Source organism: Galeopterus variegatus, unplaced genomic scaffold, assembly GCF_000696425.1.
Source record: "Galeopterus variegatus unplaced genomic scaffold, G_variegatus-3.0.2 Scaffold3157, whole genome shotgun sequence".
NCBI lineage: Eukaryota > Metazoa > Chordata > Mammalia > Dermoptera > Cynocephalidae > Galeopterus > Galeopterus variegatus.
This window is the reverse complement of record NW_007729268.1, coordinates 66,781-92,619: the sequence shown is the minus strand read 5'-3', so window position 1 is coordinate 92,619 and position 25,839 is coordinate 66,781. Positions and strand designations below refer to the sequence as shown.

Below are 25,839 nucleotides of genomic sequence, written 5' to 3'. Positions count from 1 at the left end.
CCGCGCTTCCCAAGCAGCGCACTGTAGCAGTGCGCCACCGGGCCGGCCCCTAAATCCTTTTTATACCCAGCACATATCTTACCTTTTTGGGGAAGTGCCCTTTCCTATGTTTATTCTGATGTAGGTATTTCTCCCTTTAAAGAATTTCTGCAGGACTCAAATATTGTTCTGTCCAATCTATCCTTATATTATTACATGATGATGTAAAAGGCTTTGTTCTCTTTTCCTGTGTCTATGCATGTGTATGTGTGTACTCTTTAGTTGCATTATAAAGGTGTATGTGTCAGGGCTGTGTCCTTGGCTTTCATATCCCAGCAAATGGCTGCACACACTGTAAGTGTTCAATAAAGATGTGTTGGCTGTAGTTACAGGTTGTGAATGATGTACTGCTTTGTTTAGAGTCTCAGTGATTTGTGGTGAAATGCTGAACTTGGGATTATGATATAGCTTTTGGCTTATTTTCCATTTGGTACAATTGCATGCTCTCTGTTGCTGAAATTACTTCAGTCAAATGGTCAAGACTGTAAATACACAGGGAGAAGGTCATTTTGTTTCTATCCTGTGCAGAAGAAAATAAATCTGTTCTTTTCCTTTGATCTAACAAACTGAAGCAGCCCTGGAAAGCCTCCTTTCAGTTGTAATTCCATTTCCACGTGTTTTGCTTACCACATCACAGTGTTTAAGAAACTGTTATGCCTGCCAAGAAAAGCAGTTAGTGGCCTTATTTTGTAGATTATAGAACCATTACCATTCACCAGACCAATATTGAGGGCAATGTGTACTGAATTATTTAAAACTAATAATGCACATGGAAAACATTAAAGTAAAAAATGGGTTGAATAACTTCATTGTGATAACATTTATTTCCTCCTGGCTTGTCCAGCTGTTCTTTTTTGTTCAAGGGCACACCAAGAACTTCAGAGATGATAATCCTGGTGCCTGACTGCTTTGCTGCTTTTGGCCACAACCCACACCCTCTCTGCTTTGCTTGGTCAAGAACATAGTGGAGAAATTGACTTTCAGCATGACAGTGTGAGGAGCTCTGCTGAACCTACTCTGTGGTGAAACTTATGAAAATTATAAAAACAAACTAATAAAATGTAAACTATTCAGTCAAGAACATAGTGGAGAAATTGACTTTCAGCATGACAGTGTGAGGAGCTCTGCTGAACCTGCTCTGTGGTGAAACTTATGAAAATTATAAAAACAAACTAATAAAATGTAAACTATTCGGAGCCTCTGGAAATGGTCCCAAGGTCAAAGAGCAAAGGAGGAAACATCTATTCAAGGCTGTTTATGAAAATCCAGTAGAAAATGCAAGATTCTGTGGTATTTCAACCAAGACCACTTTCTCTCTCTTCACTTCAAAGAGGTGGAGACTCCACTCCAGACAGCTACAGTCAAAAACACAGGGTTCCCTCTCCCCCAGCTCCCAAATGGAGGACTTTACTCCCCCAAATAGCAGGACTTTAGCATTTCTAATCATACCCCCAGCTGCCTGTTGCTGAGGCTAATCCTGGGCAAGTGTGGCTTGAGAGGTGGGGGCTTCCTTCTTCTGCCTAACTCACACTTGTGCAACAGAGACTGTACCTTGAGCATGGCTAATAGCTCTTGCCCTAATTCATGAGGCAGTGGTTCCATGCAGGAGTGTCAAGCCAAGAGGCTCTCAGGCTACTACCCCCACTACCTCTCCTCATTATGGAGTTCTCAGCTCCTAGAGTGGTGGTCTCAAAGAGAAGCTTGCCACTGAACCTACCCCCCACCTCTAGAGCTCTGGCTCAGAGATTTTGCCTTGTGGGAGAATCAAGCTGTAAAACAGATATCTGGCACTTTCTTCCCAAAGGAACTGACTTTATTTACAACAGAACATAGAGAAGTTTAAGCCTAAGAGTATTCTCAAGAACAATAGAGGTTGTGGTGAGAGGCAGTTGGGGAGATTCATGGACCTAATGAAGCTCTAATGTAGGCCAGCTAATTTGCAGGAGAGAATTGGAGAAACAGGACAATTGGAAAGAGCCAGCTGGGGGTCAGAACAAATATCAAACACTGACCTTAGAAATGATTTCTTTGAAAGAATCACAATTTTATTAGATTAATTTGTAGAGGGATTTATGCCCCAAGGGATTGTTGAAAACAATAACACAGTCTTCTGCAATTAGTGAAGTTTAACAATGAGTGTGATCAGGGAAAGAGTAAAAGAGAGCCCTGCCAATACCACTGAAATCACAGGGTGACTATGCCTATATCCAAAGCTGTGCGTCCTTGAGGAGCAGCATCAGAGATTTTCACTAAAATCACCAAGCAGGTCACTAAATAAATACATGAACAAGAATAACAGGCCATGGAAGGGGGAACTAGTGTCCAGAAGGCTACAATATATTATCTAAAATGTCAAGTTTATAGTAAAATATTTCAAGGCATGAAAAAAATAGGTAAGTATGACTCAGACACTGGGAAAAAAGCAGGCAACAGAAATTGCCGATGAGATTGACCAGATGTCAAATTTAACACAAAAGATCTCAGAATAGCCATGATATATGTTCATGGAACTTATCTTTATGAAAAATGTATTAGTGTGATTAGCAAGGAAAGCATGATTAAAGAAATAGAAGGAAGGTAGGATGAAATATTGCCTTAAATAGAAAATATCAATAAAGAGATAAAAATATTTTTAGAAAAAGCAAACATAAACTCTGGAGTTGAAGAGTACAATGACTGAAATTAAAAAAACAAAAAACAAAACAAAAAAACACTAGAGAAGCTCAACAGTAGATTTGAACCTACAGAAAAAAGAAATAGCACACTTGAAGATCAATAGAGATTATGCAAGCCTAAGAAAACAGAGAAAAAAGAATGAAGAAAAGTGAAGAGAGCCTTGGAGCAATGTGAGACATAATTAAGCACACCAACATATGAATAATGGGAGTAGTAGATGGAGAAGAGAATGGAAAGAAAAAAAATTAAAGAAATAATGACTGAAAACTTCCCAAATATATATATGTATACACAAACATATATATTTGACCATATATATCTGGTCATATGTGTGTGTGTGTGTGTGTGTGTGTATAAACACAATACCCTACACACTCAAGAAGCTCAATAAATTTTTGTAGTATATACACAAAAAAACCTATCAACAGATGTATCATAGCAAAAGTGTTGAAAGTCAAAGGTAAGGAGAGAATCTTGAAAGCATCAAGAGGAAAATGACTCATTACTATAAGAAAACCCAATAAGACTACAAGATTATTTCTCATCAGAAACACTGGAGGTCAGCAGCAGTGGAATAATATATTTAAAGTACTAAAAAAAAAAAAAAAAAAAAAAAAAAAAACTCAACCAAGTGTACTATATCCAGAAAAGCTATCTTCCAAAAATAAAGGCAAAATAAAGATTTTCCAAGTTAAACAAAAACTAAGAGAATTTATTGCTAGAAGACTGGCTGCCTAAGAAATGCTAAAGGAAATTCTTCAAACTGAAGCAAATGACCTCTAATGGTAATTTAAATCCACACAAAGAGCACCGGTAAAGACAATCATGTAATTTAAAAAGACTCTATAAATGAATATTTTCTCCTTCCTTCTCTTACCTGAAAGAGAACAGAGCTATACAGGTATAATGCATATGCTCTCTCTCTCTCACACAGTAATCTAGCAAAAACACAAAGTTGATTCAAACAAAACCTACAAAATATAGTAAAAATTTATATCAAATAAATTAAAAAGCAACATTAAAATATTCACTTAATAAAAAAGGAGTAGGGGAAGAACAGAAAAACAAAAATACATAAGACATAAAGAAAACATTTAGAAAAAAATTAAATGACAGATGTAAATTCAACTATATTAATAATAACTTTAAATGTGAAAAGATCACTCAATTATAAGACAGAGATAGTCAAACTGGATTTTTAAAAAAACATGACCCAACTATATGTTTTTTAATGGACACACATTAGATTCAAAGACACATATAAGATTGAGAGTAAAAGGATAGAAAAAGGTACATCATACAAATAAAAACTACAGGAAAGCTGGAGTGACTATACTAGCATCAAACAAAACAGACTTTAAAGGAAAAAATGTTACTGGAGATAGAGAGGGGCATTCTATAATGATAAAAGGGTCAATCCATCAGGAGGACATAGCAATTATAAACATATATGCATCTAATAACAGAGTACCAAAATAAGTAAAGCAAAACTGACAGAAATTAAGGGTGAAACAGATGACAGAATAATAATAGTTAAAGACTTCAATACCCTGCTTTCAGTAATACATAGAAAAACTAAACAGAACATCAATAAGGATGTAGAAGACTTAAACAATATTATAAACCATCTAGACCTAACAAACATTTATAGAATACTCAATCCTATAGCAACAGATATACATTCTTCTCAAGTTTACATAAAACATTCTCTAGAAGAGACCATAATCTAGGCCATTACAAAAATCCTCAATAAATTTGATAGGATAGAAATAAGAAGTGTATTTCCTAAATGCAATGGAATTAAATTAAAAATCAATAATAGGAAAAAATTTGAAACTCATAAATATGTCAAAATTAACCAACGCACTGCTAAATAATCAATGGATAATAAATAAAAAGGAAAACAGAAAATACTGTGAGGTGAATGAAAATCAAGACATAACATACCAAACTTATGGGATGCAGCTAAGACAATACTTATAGAGAAATTTATAGCTGTAAATGCCTATGTTAAGAAAGAAGAAAAACCTCAAATTAATAACTCAATCTCTACCATAAGGCAGTAGAAAAAGAAGAGAAAACTAATGAAAGCAGAAGGAAGAAAATAATGAATATTACAGCAGAAATTAATTAAATAGAGAATAGAAAAAATAGAGAAAACAAATAAAACCAAAATCTGGTTCTCTGAAAGATAAAAAAATTGACAAACCTTAGCTAGAATTACTAAGAAGAAAAAGAAGGAGACTCAAATTACTAGAATCAGAAATGAAAGAGAGGATGTTACTACATTATGAATTGATACTACATTCATAATTCTGTAAATTATGAATTTACAGAAATAAAAAGAACTATAAAGGAATACTGTGAACAAAAGCACACAAACAAATTAGATAGATGAATTTGGAAAATTTCTAGAAAGACAGAAACTACTGAAACCTACTCAAGAACAAATATAAAATTTAAATAGACCTATGTCAAAGAGATTGAGTTAGTAATACTCAGAAAATACAAAGAAAATCTTAGACTCAGATATTTTTACTGCTGAGTTCTACCAAACATTTAATGAAAAATTAATACCAATTATTCACAAACTTCCAAAAAAAAAAAAAGATGAGAGAATATTTCCCAACTCATTTTATGAAGCCAATGTTACCTGATACCAAAACAAGACAAAGACATCACAGGCAAAGAAACAGATATTTTTACTGCTGAGTAAAAAAAAACATTTAATGAAAAAAAAAAACCAATTATTCACAAAAATCCAAAAAAAAAAAAGATGAGAGAATATTTCCCAACTCATTTTATGAAGCCAATGTTACCTGATACCAAAACAAGACAAAGACATCACAGGCAAAGAAACTTACAGACCAGTATCTCACAAATATGTATTCAAAAGTCCTCAACAAAATATTAGCAGACTGAGTCCAGCAACATATAAAAATAATTATACATTATGTTTAAGTGAGTTTTATCCCAGTGGTGCAAAGTTGGTTTAGCATTCAAAAATCAATTAATGTAGTACATTATATCAGTAGAATTAAAAACAAAAATCACATAATTATCTCAATTGACACAGAAAAAGCATTTGACAAAATCCAATGTATTTTCTTGATAAAAATACTCAGCAAACTAGAAACAGAAGGGAACTCCCTTAACCTGATAAAGGGCATCTATGAAAGATCCATAGCTAACATCATACCTAATGATGAAAGACTAGATGCTTTCTTTTATGATAGGGACCAAGACAAGGATGTGAACTCTTGCCGTATCTATTTGACATGTACTGAAAGTTCTAGCTAGATAGTTGGATAAGAAAAAGTAATAAAAGGCATATAGATTATAAAGGAAGAAATAAAACTACTTCCATTCACAGATGACATGTTCTTGTATATAAAAAGTCCTACTGAATCAACAACTACCACAAAATAGAATAAATGAGTTCAGCAAAGTTGCAGGATACAAGATCAATATAAAAAAAATCAATTGTATTTTTATATACTTGTAATGAACAAACTGAAAATAAAATTAAATACAATTTTATTCACTATAGTCTCCAAAAATAAAAAAGCTTAGAAATAAATTTAACAAAAGAAATAAAAAACTTATTCCTTGCAAACTTTATAGTTTATATAGTTTTTATATCATTGAGAGAAATTAAAGATCAAAATAAATGAGAAAATATTACATGTTCATGGATCAGAAGACCTAATGTTGTTAAGCTGTCAATACTCCCCAAACTAACCTATAGTTTCAGTGCAGTCAATGTCAGAACCCCAGCTTATTTTTTTGTAGAAATTGACAGGCTGATTTAAAATTCATAAAGAATTCAAGAAACCCCAAATAGCCAAACAATCCTGTAAAAGAACAAGGTTGGAGGACTCATACCTGCTGACTTCCAAACTTACTAGAAAGAAGGAGTAATCAAGACAGCTCGGTGTGATCTTGGATTTGGTAAAGGATTTTTGAAAATTACAGCAAAAGCACAAACAGAATAAAAAATAAATACTTAGAATTTTATCAAAATTTAAAACCTTCTGCTTCAAAGGACATCAATAAGAAAGTGAAAAGATGACCCACAGGATGGGAAAAAATATTTGCAAATCATACATCTGATAAGGGACTTGTATCTAGAATGTACAAAGAATTCTCACAACTCAATAATAAAAAGACAAATAACCCCACTAGAAAAATGGGTAGGGAATCTAAACAGATTTTTTTTTTTCAGGGAAGAGATACAAATAGCCAATCAGCACATAAAAAGATGTTTGGCATCATTAGTCATCAGGAAAATGTGAACCAAAACCACAATGAGATAGCACTTCACACTTGATAGGATGGTTAGAATCAAAAACACAGATATCAAGTATCGGCAGGACGTGAAGAAATAGAAAACCTCATATCCTGTTGATGGGAATGTCAAATGGTTCAGTCACTTTGGAAAACATTCTGGTGATTCCCTAAAGGATTAAACATAGAGTTACCTTGTGATTCAACTATTATACTCTCGGGGATATACCAAAAAAAATGAAAACATATGTCCCCACAAAAGCTTGTACAAAAATGTTTAAAACAGCATAATTCATAATAGCCCAAAGGTGGAAATAACTCAAATGTCCATCAACAGATAAATTGATAAAGAAAATGAGGTATATACATGCAATGGAATATTTTTTAGCCATAAAAAGAATAGAATACTAATACATGTTACAGCTGGGAAGGACCTTGAAAATATCATGCTAAGTGAAAGATGCTAATAACAAAAGATCTCATACTGTATGATTACACTCAATTGAAATTCTAGACTAGAGCAATCTGTAGAGTCATAAAGTAGATTAGTGCTTGCTTAGGGCTATGTGGAGGATGGGCAGGTAGGGGAGGATAGTTAAAGTGAATAAGTTTTCCTTATGAGGTGATAAAAATGTTTTAAAATTAACTGTGAAGATGGTTGTACATTTCTGTGAATATACTAAACCATTGAAATGTACACTTTAAATGGGTGAATTGTATGGTATGTAAATTGTATCTCAGTAAAACTGTTTATTAAAATAGCAAGCAAAAGTAAAACAAAATAGCAGTGGAATTCTAATGCTCATAATATCTGGAGGGTGTTCCATTGGGTATGGGGATTAGAGGTGGAGGTCGTAGTGGGGGATTATCTGTGCTTTGTGGGAGTAGAGAGGGATGCTTTGTCACCGAGTCTGCCATAGAAGCTTGTAAATAGCAGGCTTCAAGTTTTTGGCTTTGGAAACAGAGGATAGGCAATACCTTTAATTACCTACCTAACTTTAAAACAAGTCATTTTATTTCACTGGGCTTCATTTTTCATTCCTAAAACAAGGGGAGGGAGGTAATGTATGAGTATACTGTCTCAAGTTATTCTAGAAAATAATTCTCTGACTTGAAGAACAAGACAGATTTGCAAAGGAGAAGACTTGGCCTGCACAGAATTTCAAAACAGGTGTTTGGTGTCTACCACCTATTTTTGATTGCATGTACTATCTTCTCAACTCTTCAGTTCCTCTGGGTGTATGTGGAGGCTCATTTGCCAAAGCACATTCTTGGCTAACTACATTTCACAAAATTAAGTTTTCTAGAGTGTGTTCTGTATAACACTTATGGGTTATACAATGTTGGTCTGCCTTTGAGAGCCTTTAAAATGTTATGTGCTTGTGAATCTCTAGAATGCCAGTGTATCATGCAGTATTTTCCAAGCCAATTTGACCATGAAAAACCTTTTAAAAATTTGCTTTTCATGGATTATTTTCTGAAACTAGGGTTGTGAGGAATATACTTTGGAAAATGCTACAGGAAAGGGCTAGCTTTTAAAAGCTTAAGATTTCTATCCTCCAAGAGGATTTTATATTTCAACTGCAAAGTCTCAGAAATTAGGGAAATTTTTAAGGCTCCAAGGGTGATTTATTAATGGTATCATGATGCGTAGCAGAGAAGATTTTTGGGGGCAATTGAGCCAACTTGGTGCCTCTCGAATCATATCACATGGGGAGCTGTGGACCTTTTAGAGCAGCCTTGGCCTAGACACTAAATCACATCCCAAATGAGAAAACAGAGACACAATGCTCCAAATCTAGAAGTAAATCTCAGAAAAGAGGCTATGAAGTCACATTAGATCAATAAAAAAGTTTTTCCTGAATTTCTTGGCTCTACTTTCATTTTCCTACTTATTCATGGCCCCGCTAATTCACTTTCTCATTGTCTGTATCTCTCCTTCTTACTGAGTAGTCACTAAGTACCCAGCCCTGGCTGGGTGTAGGAGTGGGGTGCAGTGTTAACCCTCAGAGAGTTTGCTATATCTGGAAGACAAGATACTATGCAAGTTTTGTACTACAGATGACTCCAGCATTGAAGAACATATATACGTGCTTAAGAAGAGGAAGGTCATCTGTCTGTTTTCATGGTTAGTACAAAGAATGGGCATTTTAAAATCAAGAATATCAGAGATGTCAATTATAACTCTGACATGGAGAAGCTAAGTGACTTTGGGCTAGTTCTTCCTTTGATTTCCAAATGGGAACAGTAATAGCTACAGGGCAAGACTGTTTGGGCAAGATACTATAAGAGGCATACAGCATAGTGACATAGTAGGACTTTATAGATGTTTGTGACATTCAATCTTTCTTTCTAGTTCTTATTTGCTTGAGGGGACCTTTCATGTATTTGTTCAATTCACTTATGTATGGAGCATCTACTACGTGCTGTGGACTATTCATCATGCTGGAATCTTTGCCATCATGAACTTTAGTTCTAGTTTCTAGTGGCGGAGGAGGGGGAGGAAGGTAAACAAATTAAAACATTCAAATAGCAGTAAGTTTGTGAAAGAAATAAAAAAGGGTCATAGGCTAGAGCAGTGTGGGATGCTAATATAGTGGAATGGTCAAGGAAGACCCCTCTGAGGAGGTGGTATTGGGTAGAAACCGGAAAGACAAGAAGCCGTGTGCAGAGGAGAGAGATAAACACATTGTATGGAGAGAAAAGCAGGTGAAAAGAGCAAAGGTGGGGAAGAGCTTGTTTCATCTGAGGAATAGAAAGTGGTCCAGGGTGGCTAGATCACAGTGGGGACAGCAAGTAGGACAGGATGAGCACTGTGCTTACAGAAAGGCAGACAGACCTCAGATCATGGGGTCTTATAGTCATGGCAAAGCATATAAGCTCCAAAGGGAAGGGATTTTGTCTGCTTTGCTTACTGCTGGATCTCTAGCACTTAGAACAGTGCCTGCCATAGTAGGTAGTCATGAAACAGGGTCGAATACATTTTATTCTAAGTGCAATTCGAAGAAATTGTATGCCATACTCTTTTGAAAGGCCTCTAATTGCCGTGTGGAGAATGGACTGTAGGTTCAAGTGAAACCAGGGAATAGAAGCAGTGGGGGTTATTGCAGCAGTATAGGTGAGATGATGGTGGTTTGAGTTAGGAGGTAGTAGGAGAGTTATGGAGAAGCAGAGACTTTAGAGCTTTATTTTAGGGGTCAAACTCCAGCCCTGGTGATTAATTGGATTTGGGAGTGAAGGTTTAGTGACATATGCATTTATGCAGATGGTGAAAACTGGGAGAAGAGATTCTGTGGGGCCTGGGGGAGGGTGATCCAGTGTACTACTTTCTACTTGCTGGTTTCGAGATGCTTGTAAAGATCCAAGTGGAAGAGTTGAGGTTTTAGTTGGATATTACGTGTCTGGGGCTCCAAGAAGGAGTCAGGCATGCACATACATTCTGGATGTAGGTTATATTTAAAGCCATGAGCCTGGATGAGATCACTGTAGAGAGTATAGGTGCATGAAAGAAGAGGGTCCAGGATGAAGTCTGTGCACTCTGACATTTAGAAGCTGGGTAGCAAAAGAGAACTCAGCAGAGAAGAGCCAGGTTTGGCCTGAGATGCAGGAAGAAAACTAGTGTGATGTCACAGAAGCTGCAAGTCAGAAGAGAAGTGTTTCAAGCAGGCAGATGGTCAACTGTGTGGAGTGTTCCTGAGAGGTGTGTGACATGTACACAGAGAAGTGACCACTGAATCTGTCATCTGAATTGAGGGCATTTCTCCTATATTCAAATGTTTATTTATTTATTGTATTTAACAACTTTTATTTTTATACTTGTTTTCTATTTTTCAGACAAATTAAAAGTGCTAAAGGGTGATATATGTACTAAGATGGATAGATACAAGTGTTTATTTTTTTATTTAAAAAATGATATAGCCACAATGTAAAAGATACTGAAAATAGAAGTTTGTTGATACCTATGACAGAATTTTCAGTGGAACCATGGAGACAGAGTCAGATTGAGTGGGTTGAATAATGAATGGGGATTCCTGGGTAGAGTTGGCATATTAAACAAACAACTATTTGTTTCCTCCTGAAACCCCACTTAGAGACCATAAGGGAATTTCTTTATTAAAGGCATACAGCCACAAGGGCAGAGGAATAAGAGCGACACAATTTTAAGATTGTAAAGCAGGTGGATGGATGTAGTTTTGGAACTAGCACTGCCAGCATCTCCTGGGAACTGGTTAGGAATGCAAAATCTCAGGCCCCACCCTAAACACACTGAATCTGAATCTGAGCTTTCACAATATATTCCTCTGATTTGCACACACATTAAAGTTTGAGAAGTGTTAACTTGGCAGACTAGAAAATGGAATCCTCAGCCAAAATGATTAACACTGCACAATCCTTAAAACAGGAATAGGAGGCACTGGGTATCTCTGGGAGTGGGGCAGGGGTGGAAACAGGGCGAGGTGGACAAAATAAAGGGGACACGTGGAAAGTTTGTTTAAGAAGCTGCCAGACTTCTTACTCGGAGCAGTCAGGTGAGTGCCCCAGCCCACCTGAGCAAAACACCAAAGATTTATTCTTTAGAGAAAGTAAAATAGAGGGCTTCTGGACTTGAGGGTGCCAAGTACCATTTATGGCTGCTGGATGTTGAGACCCCCAGCCCTTTTTCCAGCCACCAGAATGCTGGCAGTTAGGGCTTCACCCTCCACGTAGGAGTTTGAAAGAGTCTTCTCCAGGGAATTTGACCAGCCCAAGAGGCAAGATGTGAAGATATCAATACAGTGATTCCCCAACTTAACGGCCCAGCAGTTTCCTTAACTGAGGTTCCTGCAGCTTCTGTTGCTGCTGCTGTCGTGCTTCTTCCTCCACAGTCTGACCGTAGAGATTCACTTCCATGGCCACTTTGTAACTTTCCTATCTGACTGTCATAACTGTTTGTTCTCTTTCCACTTGTCTCTAGTACTTGTTTGGGGACATTAGATGCCCTTCCAAGACTATGTGTTCCGCTGCTGTCGTGCTTCTTCCTCCACAGTCTGACCGTAGAGATTCACTTCCATGGCCACTTTGGAACTTTCCTATCTGACTGTCATAACTGTTTGTTCTCTTTCCACTTGTCTCTAGTACTTGTTTGGGGGCATTAGATGCCCTTCCAAGACTATGTGTTCCTATTGAAGCAGTTCAGCAGATTTGTCACAGTCAGGGACATGATAAGCAATTTTGCTACTGTATGCAGAATTCCAGATGACCTCTCTGTTGTTCATCAAAATTCTTGTATTCTCTTTCATTGCCATTCCTGTTTATTTTCTAACTTAAAACAGTGGGTTTTTTTGTTGCATTTTATGCTGTCCTCCCCGCCAATATATTTACTTACAGAAATGCTACAGTGCTTGCCCACAAAATAAACACCAATTAAATGAAGATTCCTGTTTATTTTCTAACTTAAAACAGTGGGTTTTTTTGTTGCATTTTATGCTGTCCTCCCTGCCAATATATTTACTTACAGAAATGCTACAGTGCTTGCCCACAAAATAAACACCAATTAAATGAAGATTTTTTTTTTCCCTTCCTGCCTTGACCAGAAATTAGAACTGGTGGGCGTATGGCAGTGGCAAGGGTTTGGGGCTGACTGTTGGTTCCTACTCTGGCTGTGATCTGAGGACGGAGAGTGATCATTCCTTTGCATTCACTTTGTTTTTCTATTCTAAAGCTAATATAGCTACACAAAATGGTTTGGAACTCAGGAGAAAGGGAATTTACTTATAAGTACAAGAGCATTCAATAATTCCTTATTAGTGTCCCCTTTATGATAAAGCAGAAATGTTTAAGGTGTGTCATTTTTGGAGGCCTATGGTCTTTGTGAAGGCTGGCTCTGTGTGATTACCAGATTTCAGGGATCATATGCAGCTGCTTTGGGTACCATTGGCATACATAGCCCATTCATTGACAGGTAAACTTTTACCCAACAGGCACAGAGTAGTATTCATGAACACAAGCAGCTTTAGAAAAAATGATGAGGTTGGCAGAGAAAACAGTGCAGACTAAGTTTCCCCTTTTGGTGTTCTTTTTCACTGTCTGTGTCAATGTCTTTTACCTAAACTCAAAGGATTCAGTCCCAAGTATTTTCACAGTTTGAAAACTTATGGTCCAACTTATATTTGATCATCTGTCTGTTAAACTCTATCATTAATTTGCTGGTATCTGTCATTCTATTTTATTTCAGGTCTGTGTTCTTGTAAAATAAAGCAAGGATTTGCTAGCCTTTTAAACAACGGGGTATTTTGGAAATGGCCCTGCACAGCTCCTGAAACCAATGCAAGGGTGGTCAGAAGGGCAGATTGGGATGGGGCAGGCAGATGCCCAGATTCTCACCAGCTTTCTTCTGGCATCAGGCAGCCAGCAATCTTCTCATTGGATTTCCCTCCTCAGCCGTTTCTTCCAGCTCTCACAATGATTTCAGATTGCACAAAGCAACATGCAATTAATCGTCAAATTAATGGTTTTGACAATGACTATTCTGGGTTCTGAGGGAAATTTTGATTGTTGTGGGTGAGTGAAAAACATTATTGTCATTACTTGTTTGATGTTTTTCTCTTTTAGCCCCTCCATGTGGCAGGGACCTTGCGTCTCCTACTGATTGTTTTCTCTCAAGTACCTAGTATAGTGCCTTGTGCATATATTATCGATGTGTTTGTTGTTGAAAGAAAACTATAAAATAATATGCATCTTTACTTTGGTCTCAAAGGTGAATAATATTGGAGTAGGAGAATATATTCAGGTTGGAGAAAAATAATAATACCTGGGAAAGGGAATAGAAGACAAATTTAAGAGCTGGGGAATAGAAAATAGTACATAGAACACAGGATTGAAGGGTTGAAATATGAGAGAGGAAAGAGAAGAGTTAATTTGAGACCAAATGTCGAGGATCTTAATGCCAAACCTAAGACTTTGGATTTTTTGTCTTGAATCTGGGCATTGGAAATTTTAAATTGAAGCCACTCCTGAAAGTCTAGAGCTCAATATAGTAGCCCTTCCATATAAGAGGCCTTCCTTTTCATGCCCTCCTTATACCAAGAGGATTCTGGAGATATGCAGCACTTAGTGATCTGTCAGCCTCTGTTTATTTAACTACAAAATCATTCTTTGCAGCTGGGATCCCTCACAAATTCTTTGTTTAAAACCCCTCAACCAACTGCAAATAACAAGAGAAACAGGATGTTTGTGTGGGGGTTTTCCAGGCTGCATTTCAAAATAACAGAACTGTCAATAAGCCCAAGAGAAACATCCTCACCCCTTAAATCCCACAACTGAGATCAGAGTATTTTAGGAATTACACAGCTGCTGGAATTTGAGGGCTAGAAAAAGCCTATTGGTTTCTGGAACTTTGGTGCCTGAAGTCATTTGTAAAAACAAAGCAGTTTAGAACTTAAAGAACCTCAGCGTCATTTCACCTCAACCATTCATCAATCTACTGATGAATTTTCTCTCTGATATGCTCAATTAGTTGGTCATTCTGTTTCATTGAAACTTAATCAAACTTTTGGGCTCCCTGTTTCTTAGAGGTTTTCATCAAGCATTGCATTAGAAAGATGTAAAGAGAGACTCGTGCTGTATATTTTTCACAATCCGACACAGGATTCTGAGATGAGTCTATGTTGGCTCTTGCTGAAAAAGGGTTGGGAGAAGAGATGAATGAAAGTGGACTCAGACACTCTTGAGATTAAAAATATAATTGAGTTCAAGTCCATGGCAAAGATTTGGCTGCTTTATTTAGATATTTTTTGCATATCCCTTGAAGATTTTCAAATCGGCTGATATATTCCATATGAAAGAACAGGGTAATGGCATGGTCAGGTCAGAGATGCAAAACATGCCCTGAGATACTTCAGGGAGAGGTCAGATTAAGAACAAACATCCAAATCTCATTATAATCAGATTTTAGGCAATTAAAAATAATTACTCTCTTTCCTAGCTGAACTTGTGGGCTATACAAGCTAGAATCTAGTCTAAATAAAGCTAAATTGGAGAATCTAAATGTAACAGTTTTTTTTTTTTTAAAGTATAGTTCGATCAACCACAGTCACTAGATAACCCAATTAGTGGCTTTGGAGAAGGATAAACAACAGTTAAATTAAATTTCCCATTTGCTGCCAAGATGTCCTGCTTCTTTAGTAGAGGACTTGGGTAAAGAAGGATAGCATGCACCTTTAGGTAAACAAGGGGATTTTTATCATCACCAAGTGAGTGCAGTTCTGTGCTATCAAACCCCTACTCTTCAATTGCTGATAATGACTCTGGAAATTATAGCTCTTAGCCAATTCTCAGGGTAGAGTTCATCTTCTACTTTAAAAGGTTCTTTCCCAGCAATGTAATTTGCACTTTTTGTCTTTCATGGTACTGCATACTATGGCTATTCCTTTAGTCTTTTTTTTTTTCCCTGATTCCTCTGTAGGGAGCATAAACCTATCTTTCCCCCAGAATAATCAAATTCGAAATGTTGGACATAGACATATCATTTCTCACTAAAGTAGGTGCAAGATTTCATGTCGAGAAAGGATTATGTATATATTAGTGAGAACACTGTGCTGTTTGTTTTTTTCAAAGTATTATCTAGATAAAGCAGCAGTCTCCAGACATGGGCACCCAGGACAATCTGCACAGTGGGCTGTTTGGTTTTGATAACCAGACAGAACCACAACCAAGCTGGGGGAACATAGGAAATCTAATATTTAGGGTTTGGGATCTGATGCTAATTGGCAAAAATTATATTTGTTTGAACATTTCTGTCTGTTTTAAAGTGTTTATGTTTAGGCAATTTCATTTTTCATTAATCTTTTCAAAATTCCTTTTAGGTATAGAGAGACATATTACTACTTAAGTCAAGAGAATTGAGTGATGTGCCTGGATTATAGAATATTCAACTTTTAATTTAGGAGACCTTGTTTCTAGCCTATGTATCTCTGTTTCTGAATAAATTAATGGATTCTGTAATGACATAGAAGTGTTTTCTTAAAATGAACACATAAAAAATCAAGGAAAACAAGAAAACTATCAAATCCTAGAGTAGTTCACTGCAGGAGAGAGCAATAATCATCTTTCATAAGAATCTTTTTCTTCAATGCTAAGAAGCAGAGCAAATAAACAGATATAATTCCCCCTGATTTATTGAATCATTTGTTCTACACATAACTGAGGGCCCAGAACATACGTTGCATTGAACCAGGCACAATAAAGAGTAGAAAGGAAATTTTTACTGCAATTGAAGAAATAAGACACACATGAAAAATTAGATGCAAAGCAAGATTAAGTGTGAAATGAACTGCATCAGGGTTCAGATGAAGGCAAGATTAAATAAAGATGGAGTGGTAAGGGTGGACTTCATGAAAGAGGCAATCTTCGAGTGAGATTGTAATAAGCAGGTTGGATTTCAAGAGGAAAAGAAGAAAAAAAAAAGATGGATTGGTAAGGGTGGACTTCATGAAAGAGGCAATCTTCGAATGAGATTGTAATAAGCAGGTTGGATTTCAAGAGGAAAAGAAGAAACTGAAGGTAGTAAAAACAAGAGGCATAGCATGAAGACAGAGAGAGGAAGCAATTCACAAGCTGTGCTTGAGAGCAAGTCTCTACTAGTCTTGTGGAGTTGGCTCCTGTTGGAGCATGGAGTGAGGTAGAGTCAGAAAGGTGAGCTACTGGGTTGTTTTGAACTGGGTGATTGTAACATGGTGGCAGTGGTGCTTTATGGAGGAAATGGAATGACAAAAGAGAAAAGAGAGATTTGGAGAAAAGAGAGATTGGTAGGAAGAAGATAAATGAGGAAGTAATTATATAATCCAGGCTTTAGATGGTCAGAGCCCAAGCAAAGATGATGGCAACAAAAAAAATCATTGCTAGTGGCAATATGAAGGGAGTTTGTAAACTGATTAGATATGGGTGATCAGAAAAGTTTGAAACTTACATGATAAAAAGAATTAAGCCGACAACATTTAACAAATGAGGAAGTTAGGAGTGGTTTTAGTAGTTCCGTTGTTTTATCTTCTTTCTTCACCTCATAACAGGGAACACCTAGTTTCCCCATGGCTATAGGCTATACTTCAAGCCATCTCCTTCATGAGAACACAGCACATTCTTAAATAGCTACTTCTCAGGCACAAAAGAATGAAAACTCACCCAAGGGTCTATCTCTAGCTATAGATGAGCACTGAATGAGGCATCAGGAGGTCTGGGCTGTGGTCCATACTTTAGAAGGGATTAGTTCTGGCCGCTGGAGTTGGATAGACCAGACTTTTCCAAAATGTGTTCTGCAGAATATTAATCCCCAAAGATGCATTTTTTAGTCTATCTCTAGCTATAGATGAGCACTGAATGAGGCATCAGGAGGTCTGGGCTGTGGTCCATCCTTTAGAAGGGATTAGTTCTGGCCGCTGGAGTTGGATAGACCAGACTTTTCCAAAATGTGTTCTGCAGAATATTAATCCCCAAAGATGCATTTTTTTTAAAAAAAAAACAACCTAAAATTCAAATGTTTGCAGACATCAAAAACTCTATTTCACTCTTGGAAATCACAGAATTTATTGGCACAGCAAGGCCTTCTCTTTTTGCACACAGCAAGGATACATCACTCAGAACTAAGGACCTATTAAGGAAAGAATAAACTAGACACACTTTAAATCTCCTAACTGAATAATAATCTATGGTTGTGGGGGATCGAGAATGATCAGCCATAAAAAGAGAAAAAGATAATTAGATAATTAGAAGTATATGCTAGTCAAATGAGATTGCAATGAGATAAGGGAACTTGCTGTGAGGAGAGGGTTGCATATAGGCAGCCTGTAATATAATCCCAGTACAGGTCTCTCTAAGCCAAGAATGACCATCAATGGATACTTTTGTCCTTTAGTATTATGGTCATCTGACCCTGCAAAGAAAAACATGATTGTATCTATACTGTCGCTTAAACTTAGAATTTCAGATTTGGAATGGGTATTTGCATTCTCCTTAGGAATTCTAACTTTGGGAAAAATAAAGCAAGATCAAAGGGAAATTTCTAGATTCACTGACTGCCTCCAGGTGAACCTGAGTTTTAGGATAAGTCCAAAATCAAAATTCCTTTGACTGTGGTCAGAAAGAACATGCTCCTTGATTTCTTAGCAAATATTGACAGCCTTAAGGAATATATTTTTTTTACTCAGAAAGTAAGTGCATGGAGATTAAGTACAACAGCTGCTGGGAGGAGATTATTCTTAAACAAGTGGGAGATTGTAAACAATTTCAGAGTAATAAAAATCTTTACATCAATTTTCCAGAGCATTCTTGTACCTCTTGAAAGCTCTCTGTGGTTAAGTGGTTATAGCCTAGTAGTTTCCAGATGAGAACCAAATCATCATTATCAACAATAACAACAATAGCATGAGAGACATCATGCTAAGTGTTTTACATGCATTGTCTCATGTAATCCCCATAGCAACTCTATGAGTCAGGCACATGCTGTAATTACCGTTATATAGCCAAAAGCCCAGATGACAGAGCTGAGATTTAATGGCACAGCCTGGGTTTAAACTTATTTCAACAGTTTAAACTTCAGATTCTAGATGCTATACTCTACCATCCCTGAATTGTCAGAACCAGTTAAAGACTGACCTGTGAATACTTCCTCAAAACTGCCCCAACTCCTGACTCTGCTCACCTAGTTTAACTCTATCTCCATGGTGCCATGTGGTCTCAGGATGCCTGAACCCCACCTTAACCTGTAATAGTTAATCCACTCTCTCAGCTATAGTCTAAGGTAGAAGTGAGTAATATCCAGCCTGTGGGCTAAATCTGGCTTGCTCCATGTTTTATAATGATGCATGAACTAAAGATCTTTTTCACTTTTTTATAAGGTTGAACAAATCAAAAGAGTAATTACTGTGATGTGAAAATTTATGAAATTCAAATTTCAGTTTCCATTACAGTTTTGTTGACTCTACCCAAGTTATTCAACTTTGCTGAGCTTTGATTTGCCTCATTTGCAAAATAGAGCAATAATATCAAACTTGCAATTCTGTTGTAAGCTTTAATAAAACAGTATATATAAAGCACAAAGCAAATAGTAGGAGCCCCTTACTAAAAGGAATATTCCTGCCTGTTTATGGTACTTCTCTGTTCTTTTGGGGTGAATACCAGCATGGGCAGATCAGGGGAATTAGCAATCTTTGGCAATAGCTGGTATAAAATGAAATGAAACTGCTGCAAGGTGGCTGGGATGATAGGATAAAAATGTACATGATAAAAATTAGAAGTTGTTTTCCCCCAGGTAAACCTGAGTAACAACGAAGCTTCCACATGCTGACAGATTAAGCAATTGCAGTCAATGAAGCCCAGCTTTTCCATTCACCTACACCTGATGTGATCATCATTAAAGTCAATACCCAAACTTGGAAGATTGCAAGGTGAATTAGAAATACTTATGAACAGGCCATTTCATCTCTCTCCTGCCAATGTTCCAGATAACCCTGATCCAATCCTTTTAAGGATGCAAAAATAGAGATAGTTGCTTTTTCACTCCAACAGAACATCTGAGTTCTAGCTTACTTGGCACTTTATCTGCTCTTCAGTGACTAACACATTTGCCTAAAAATATCCTCGAATAATGTTTCTCTTTTATCTAACAGCCAAAGCAACACTTCTCTCCTTTTCCTCAATACACATTGCTGTGAAGATTGCAAAGCCAAAGTCTAGGACGGTCCGACTCAAGCCTACTAATATGTGCATAGAAAAGAATATTCTCAAGATTAGGCATCTGGGAGAACTTTTTTAGTCACCAAAGCTCTCAAACAACATACTCCTTTCTCAGGTATGGGAAAGCATCAATTACTGGCAAGCAATTTTTCCCCCTTTTTAGTTTTTTGCAAATTTGTTCACTGTTACATACACTTAGGTAAGGGGTTGACCCAGAGCTAGCCTTGGTCAAGAGTGTGAAATTTGTTTCTGGTGCTCTGGCCATCATACTCTCTCAATCTCTTCCATAATATCTCAATAATTTATGCTCTCTTTCTGCTTACTTTAGTTGCAAAATGCTTTGGGGCAGAGGTATGTTTTAGTAATTTATACCTTATTATAATTTTAAAAAAATCATATTCCTGCACTTCCCACACTAATTCATGTGCACATGCTCCCACAGGGTTTGGGCATGGGGGTGGATTTCCTTTTCCTCCCTTCCTCCCTCCCTCCTTCCTTCCTTCTCTTTCTTTTTTGTTTTTGCCTATGTTTTCTATGCAGAATGAATAATCTCTCTCCTGGTAGAGATTTCAGAAAGCAGACAGCCTAGTGTGGAAGGCAGTTTTGGGGGGAAAAGGAGTACTGCCCTAAAATGAAACCTTGTTAAGGGCTGTCTGCTTTAGCAGCTGGATAGCACTGCTTGGCTCACAGGGAAACATTGGAAGGAGTGAAGTGGGTCCAGGAGAGGTGGAAATTGGGGGCAGGAGGGGAGAAGGAGTCTATAGCTTTTAGTGTTCATAACAATCCAACTAAGAAGTTGGTATTAAAATCACTTTAGAAATGAGGAACCTAAGGCCCCGAAGAGGTTAAGTAATTGCTCAAAGTCACTTAGGAGTAAGTGACTTCTTGCAGGAGCTTAGTTTCATTGGCCTTCTCATGTGTTTATAATGAGCTAATAAACCAGACTATCATTGTGCATAGGCACATTCTTCAGCATAAACAAGAATAACCAGTTGTCTCATTTGAGGCAGTGTAGCCAAAACACAGAGCTGCCCAGTTATTTTCCCTGCCTCTGTAATACCTCTGGATAGGAAATGAAGACTTGAGACAACAAGAGGAAAAGTGGCAAGCAGAACCAACCCAGTTTGCAACCATTTGTCCCTGAGTGAAAATCTGAAATGCAACACCAACACATTTGAGTGTCATTATGACAATTGGTGAACTGGAAACACGACTACCTTTTGCAATAAAATAAAAGTCATCAATAGATTTAGAAGACAAAGTTTGAAATAAGCCTTTATCCAGACTAGCAGCTTCTGTTTTAAATCCTTGCAATAAAAACACTGAGGGCAGCTACAATCTCTGAGTCAAAACTTGCCACTTCTCAGGGGCAGTGATAAGTGGACAATTGGACAGCCCTTCCTCATGGTGGCTCTAATGCAGTCAGACCCAGGGGCATCAAGAAAGAACAGTAGACTGTGAGCCAAAGGTCTGATTTCTAGCGTTGGCTCTGTCTCCACTGACGAGGAGAGTTTGGTCAATTCTCTTTACTCTTTGGATACCAGAGTCCTGATTTGCAAAATGAAGACATAGTGTGAGATGATGTCCAAGTTCCTGTCCCACTTAAGAGTCTATTTCCTGTTAAAATAGTTCAAAAACCTAAACTCAGAATCACATTTTCCCAGCTGTATGAAAGATTGTCCTGAATTTTTCCCTCCCTCTCTGCCCCCCTAAGAACAGTAGACTGTGAGCCAAAGGTCTGATTTCTAGCGTTGGCTCTGTCTCCACTGACGAGGAGAGTTTGGTCAATTCTCTTTACTCTTTGGATACCAGAGTCCTGATTTGCAAAATGAAGACATAGTGTGAGATGATGTCCAAGTTCCTGTCCCACTTAAGAGTCTATTTCCTGTTAAAATAGTTCAAAAACCTAAACTCAGAATCACATTTTCCCAGCTGTATGAAAGATTGTCCTGAATTTTTCCCTCCCTCTCTGCCCCCCTTCTTTTTTTTTTTTTTTTTTCTTTCTTCCTTTTTCTTCAACCCTCTCCCCTCTCCTCCTCCTGCCTTTCTCCCAGGATGCAGAATCTCAGTTCAGGAAATATATGCTGGTGACTTTCAAGCTGCAATGACTCTGGCATTCTTCAATTCCGTGTCCTCAGGAGACACACATTATATATTCTGCTTTCATCAAAGCTGTCTTTCTGCCTCCAATTCTAGGTATCCTAGGTTTCTGCTTTGCTCTGTTTTACTTTTCTGGTTCCACTAAAGAGAGTAGGGAACCCAAATATGGGCAAACGTGTTGGAAAGACCAAAAACTCTTTCCTTTGCCTTTGGATTCAGGTTTCCATCCACACTGCCCTTTCTTGATAAATGCTGATACAAACTCTCACAACCCGCAGGGCAGGAGTGTTGGGCTGAAAAAGTTTGTTTTCTTCAAGCCTTCAGTCAAGGCAGAAATATTTCAGCCCAACAGATATCAGCCTAGTATGAAAATAATAATAGTACGCAATACACACATGCCAGCCATGCAGCTGTTCCCGCTCCCCTGATACTCACAGTTCAACCACATTCCTGGGGAGGTCGGAGGGAATCTCTGTCACCTTGCTCTCCTGGCAGAGGAAAGCCCTGTTAGAGCAGTGACAGATCCGATGACGACATCCTGAGCCGAAGCTGAGGAATGCCAGCAAAGAGACCAGGAGCAAGGCCATGCTTATTTATCCATCCACCTGCTTTCTTCCTGCATTTGCAGAAAAAGACCTCCACAGATTTCAGAGGCTGCACACAGCGCCCTTATGAGAAGAGATCTGCCTTGAGAACTGCTAGGGTCATGTGACTTACCAAGGGATGCTTATTATTATTATTATTATTTTGCTCATTTCCATGTGAAAAGCAAAATTCCTGTGTGCCAGCAGTGATTTCCAGGGCAAGATAAGCTACTCCCCTGTCCGAGATTGAATTTCTTACACTTTGACCCAAGCAAGACAGCAAATAAAACCTTGCTGCATGTTTGGAGTAGTTTACATTATTTCCGAGCAGAAGTGTTCCTGCTGATCACCATTCTCTTCTTAACAGAGCGAACATGATTGACTTTCCCCCCAAAAGACACAACCCAAAATATGACACATTGCTAGGAGGCGTACTGATAAGTGAAGCCTAGGGGATCTATTTTCAGTCTTCAGCTTCAACTTCTTCCTCCAGCCTTTATCTGATATGAAACCAGATCTTCTTGGTTTCAGTCATTGATCCTCTTTCTGTAATTAATAAAAAATGGCATTACTCAGAAACCTACAGGTGGGTTAGCAAGCCCTAGGCAGATCTCCACGGGTGCAAGGCTCTTCTGATAGGGTTATCTGCAGAGATAATTGACTAACCTGAGTGATCCAAGGAATGGGCTATGTTTCCAGTGGGGACTTGTAAATGCCAGCAGGTCTACCTCCTCATGCGTATCCTTGCTGGCTTCTCTCATTTTCAAGCTCTGAAGTTTGCCCTTGCCTTTTGGCAGTTGTCACAAATTAATATATTTAATCTATGCTTTTAACTTAGCTTCAAATGTTCCCAGTGGGTGACAGCCCTGGCACTTTTGTTCGCATTCCCAATCTCCTTGATTGTGAGGGCTCTGAGGAGCGTTTGGCAACACTCTTAGTAAAGTGGCTTTCAACTTTCAACTCCAGAAACCATGAAGATTAAAGGCAGAATATTTTCTAAGATCCTGCCTACAACTTATTACCTGCTAAAATTTTCAACACCATCTTTAGATAACTAGTTGCATAAAATTGAGTTTTGTGAAAATGCAGATATATGTGTATCTATCCCACCCCTCCTCCATCTCCCCTGCCTCACCAAGGTAAAATGATAAGTAATGAAAGGATTAAATTACCAAGGGAAAAACAGAACCAAGTGAATTTTGGGGTGCGGTTGTCCCCGAGCTTTTTCTGGGAGCAACTGACTCATTCCGATTTTGAGATTGGAAGATAAGGGCAGTTTCTTTATGGACTCCATACTGTTAACAATTTTGGCTAACATGAGCAGTTAAATTAGTTCATTCAACAATGGGTCCTCGGAATCATAGTCTTCAGATGGAAAAGGAACTTAATTCAATCAACCAACTAATGCTTAAGTTTTCTTTAAAATATTCACATTAATTTAAAAGGGATTTTCCACCTGTGCTTGAACAATTCCAGTGACGGGAAACTCATTATCAGTCGAACCTCCCACCCATCTCTCTGCCCTATAACCCCCCACTTAGATTTTGGAGAATTCCAAGTATAATTAAATTAGTCTTTGTATAATGAGAAGAAATATTTTTTTAAAATTTGATATTTTGATTTTAAAAGCTATGTCATATTCACAATTAATAGATAATATATGTAACATGAATGTAATTTGTTAAGCATAATAATAAATCAAACAGTTGTAGACTGAAGAAAAAAGGACATAGCCAATGCTGTTGCATCTGCTTGGTAGATCCTTCCTTATCCCTACTTTCCTGTGCCCAGAGGTGACCATTAATCTGAATTTTGTGTTTATTATTTCTTTTGTTTTTTAAAATTAATTTTATCATCAGCATACATATCTCCCAACAATATATTGTTTAATTTTTGGTTGTTTTTGGATTTTAAACAAATTGTATCACTCTTTAAGTAGTCTTTTGCTATTTGCTCTTTTACACTAACTTGACATTTCTAAAAATCACCATGTTATGTGTAGCTGTAGTTTATTAGTTTTTACTAGTGTACAATATTCCATTGTATAAATATACTACAATTTATGTTTTCATTTCCCTGTAATCTTTTTTTATTCTGAGATCATAAAAATGTTCTCCTATGTTTTCTTCTAAAAGTTTTATAGTTTTGCTCTGTACATCACAGTCTTTGATCTATTTGGTATTGATATTTATGTATGGTATGAATCAGGGACTCAATTTGTTTTTATCCAATGGCATAATTGTTTTTACCCACATTGATAAAAAGAATTGTTCCAGAACCATTTACTGAATGGACCACCTTTTCTCCTTTCCTTTGTAGAACTACCTTTCTCATATCTCAAGTAACTATTTTGCATGGCCTTGTGTCTAAGCTCTTTTATATTCCACTGTCCTTTTGATCTACACTGCACCAATGCTATACCATCTTAATTACTAGAACTTTAAAATAAGTCTTGATATATCATAAGAAAATACCTCTACCTTATTTCTTACAGGAGTATCTTGCCTATTTTGGACCTTTATGGATAAATTTTAGAATCAGCCTATTAAACTCCTTGAAAAAATCCTTGGTATAATTTTGTTTGGAATTGCAATGACTGTTTAGATTAATATTAGGAAAAATTGTCACTTATAAGATATTAAGTCTTCCTACACGTGATTATGGTGTATCACCATGCTTTTAAAGGCCTTCTTTAATGTCTTTCAATAAAGTTTGATACTTTTCTCCATAAAAGTTTTAATATCTTAAATTTATTTCTAGATAACATGTATGTTTTTTACTATTGTAAATAATATCAATATTTAAAGTTACATTTTATGTTTGTCATCACATTGTAAAAATGCAATTAATTTTGGGATATTTATTTGTACTTAACTACTTTATTGCATTCTCTATGTAGACCATCATCTACATCTAATTTCATGCATGTAGATAAATAGACAGGTAGGTAGACAGATAGACAGAGATGGAGTTTATTTCTTCCTTTTCAGTTCTTTCCTCCCTTCCTCCATCTCTTTTTCATTCTCTCTCTCCTCCACCAACCCCTCACTTTCCTTCTGTCTCCCTCCTCCTTTGCTTCTCCTTTCTTTATGATAATTTTATCTTCTTAAACTACTCTTAATCTTGTTAATCTTGTTCCTGAGATTAACAAACTTGGTTATGAGTTATTGTCATTTTACCCACTGAGAGATTTGACTTCCTAATATTTTATTTATGATTTTTACATCTATGTTCATGAATAAGTTGTAATTTAATAATAAGTAATTCTGGGTGATTTTTTATTTTCCTTTCTTGTGTTGTTCTTTTATGGTTTGGTACTAAGGTTGTATTTGCATTACAGACTGAGTCGGAGAGTAACCCCCCTAATTTTGGAATATTCTTGGGAAAAAACTGTTTCAGACTAGAATAATCTATTCCTTGAAAGTATGCCTATGCTTGCCTGTGA

General features: G+C 37.1%; 1 protein-coding gene across 3 annotated transcripts in view; it reads right to left on the bottom strand.

The window, feature by feature from the left end:
• Positions 1-22,469, bottom strand: part of FSHR (follicle stimulating hormone receptor) — a 174,226-nt gene extending 151,757 nt beyond the window's left edge. For all 3 annotated transcript variants that reach the window (XM_008584150.1, XM_008584152.1, XM_008584151.1), the window contains exon 1: positions 22,246-22,469. In XM_008584150.1, coding sequence (XP_008582372.1) covers positions 22,246-22,397 — 152 coding nt within the window. In that variant the 5' untranslated portion in view covers positions 22,398-22,469. The remainder of the gene's footprint in view (positions 1-22,245) is intronic.
• Positions 22,470-25,839: the final 3,370 nt, after the last annotated feature.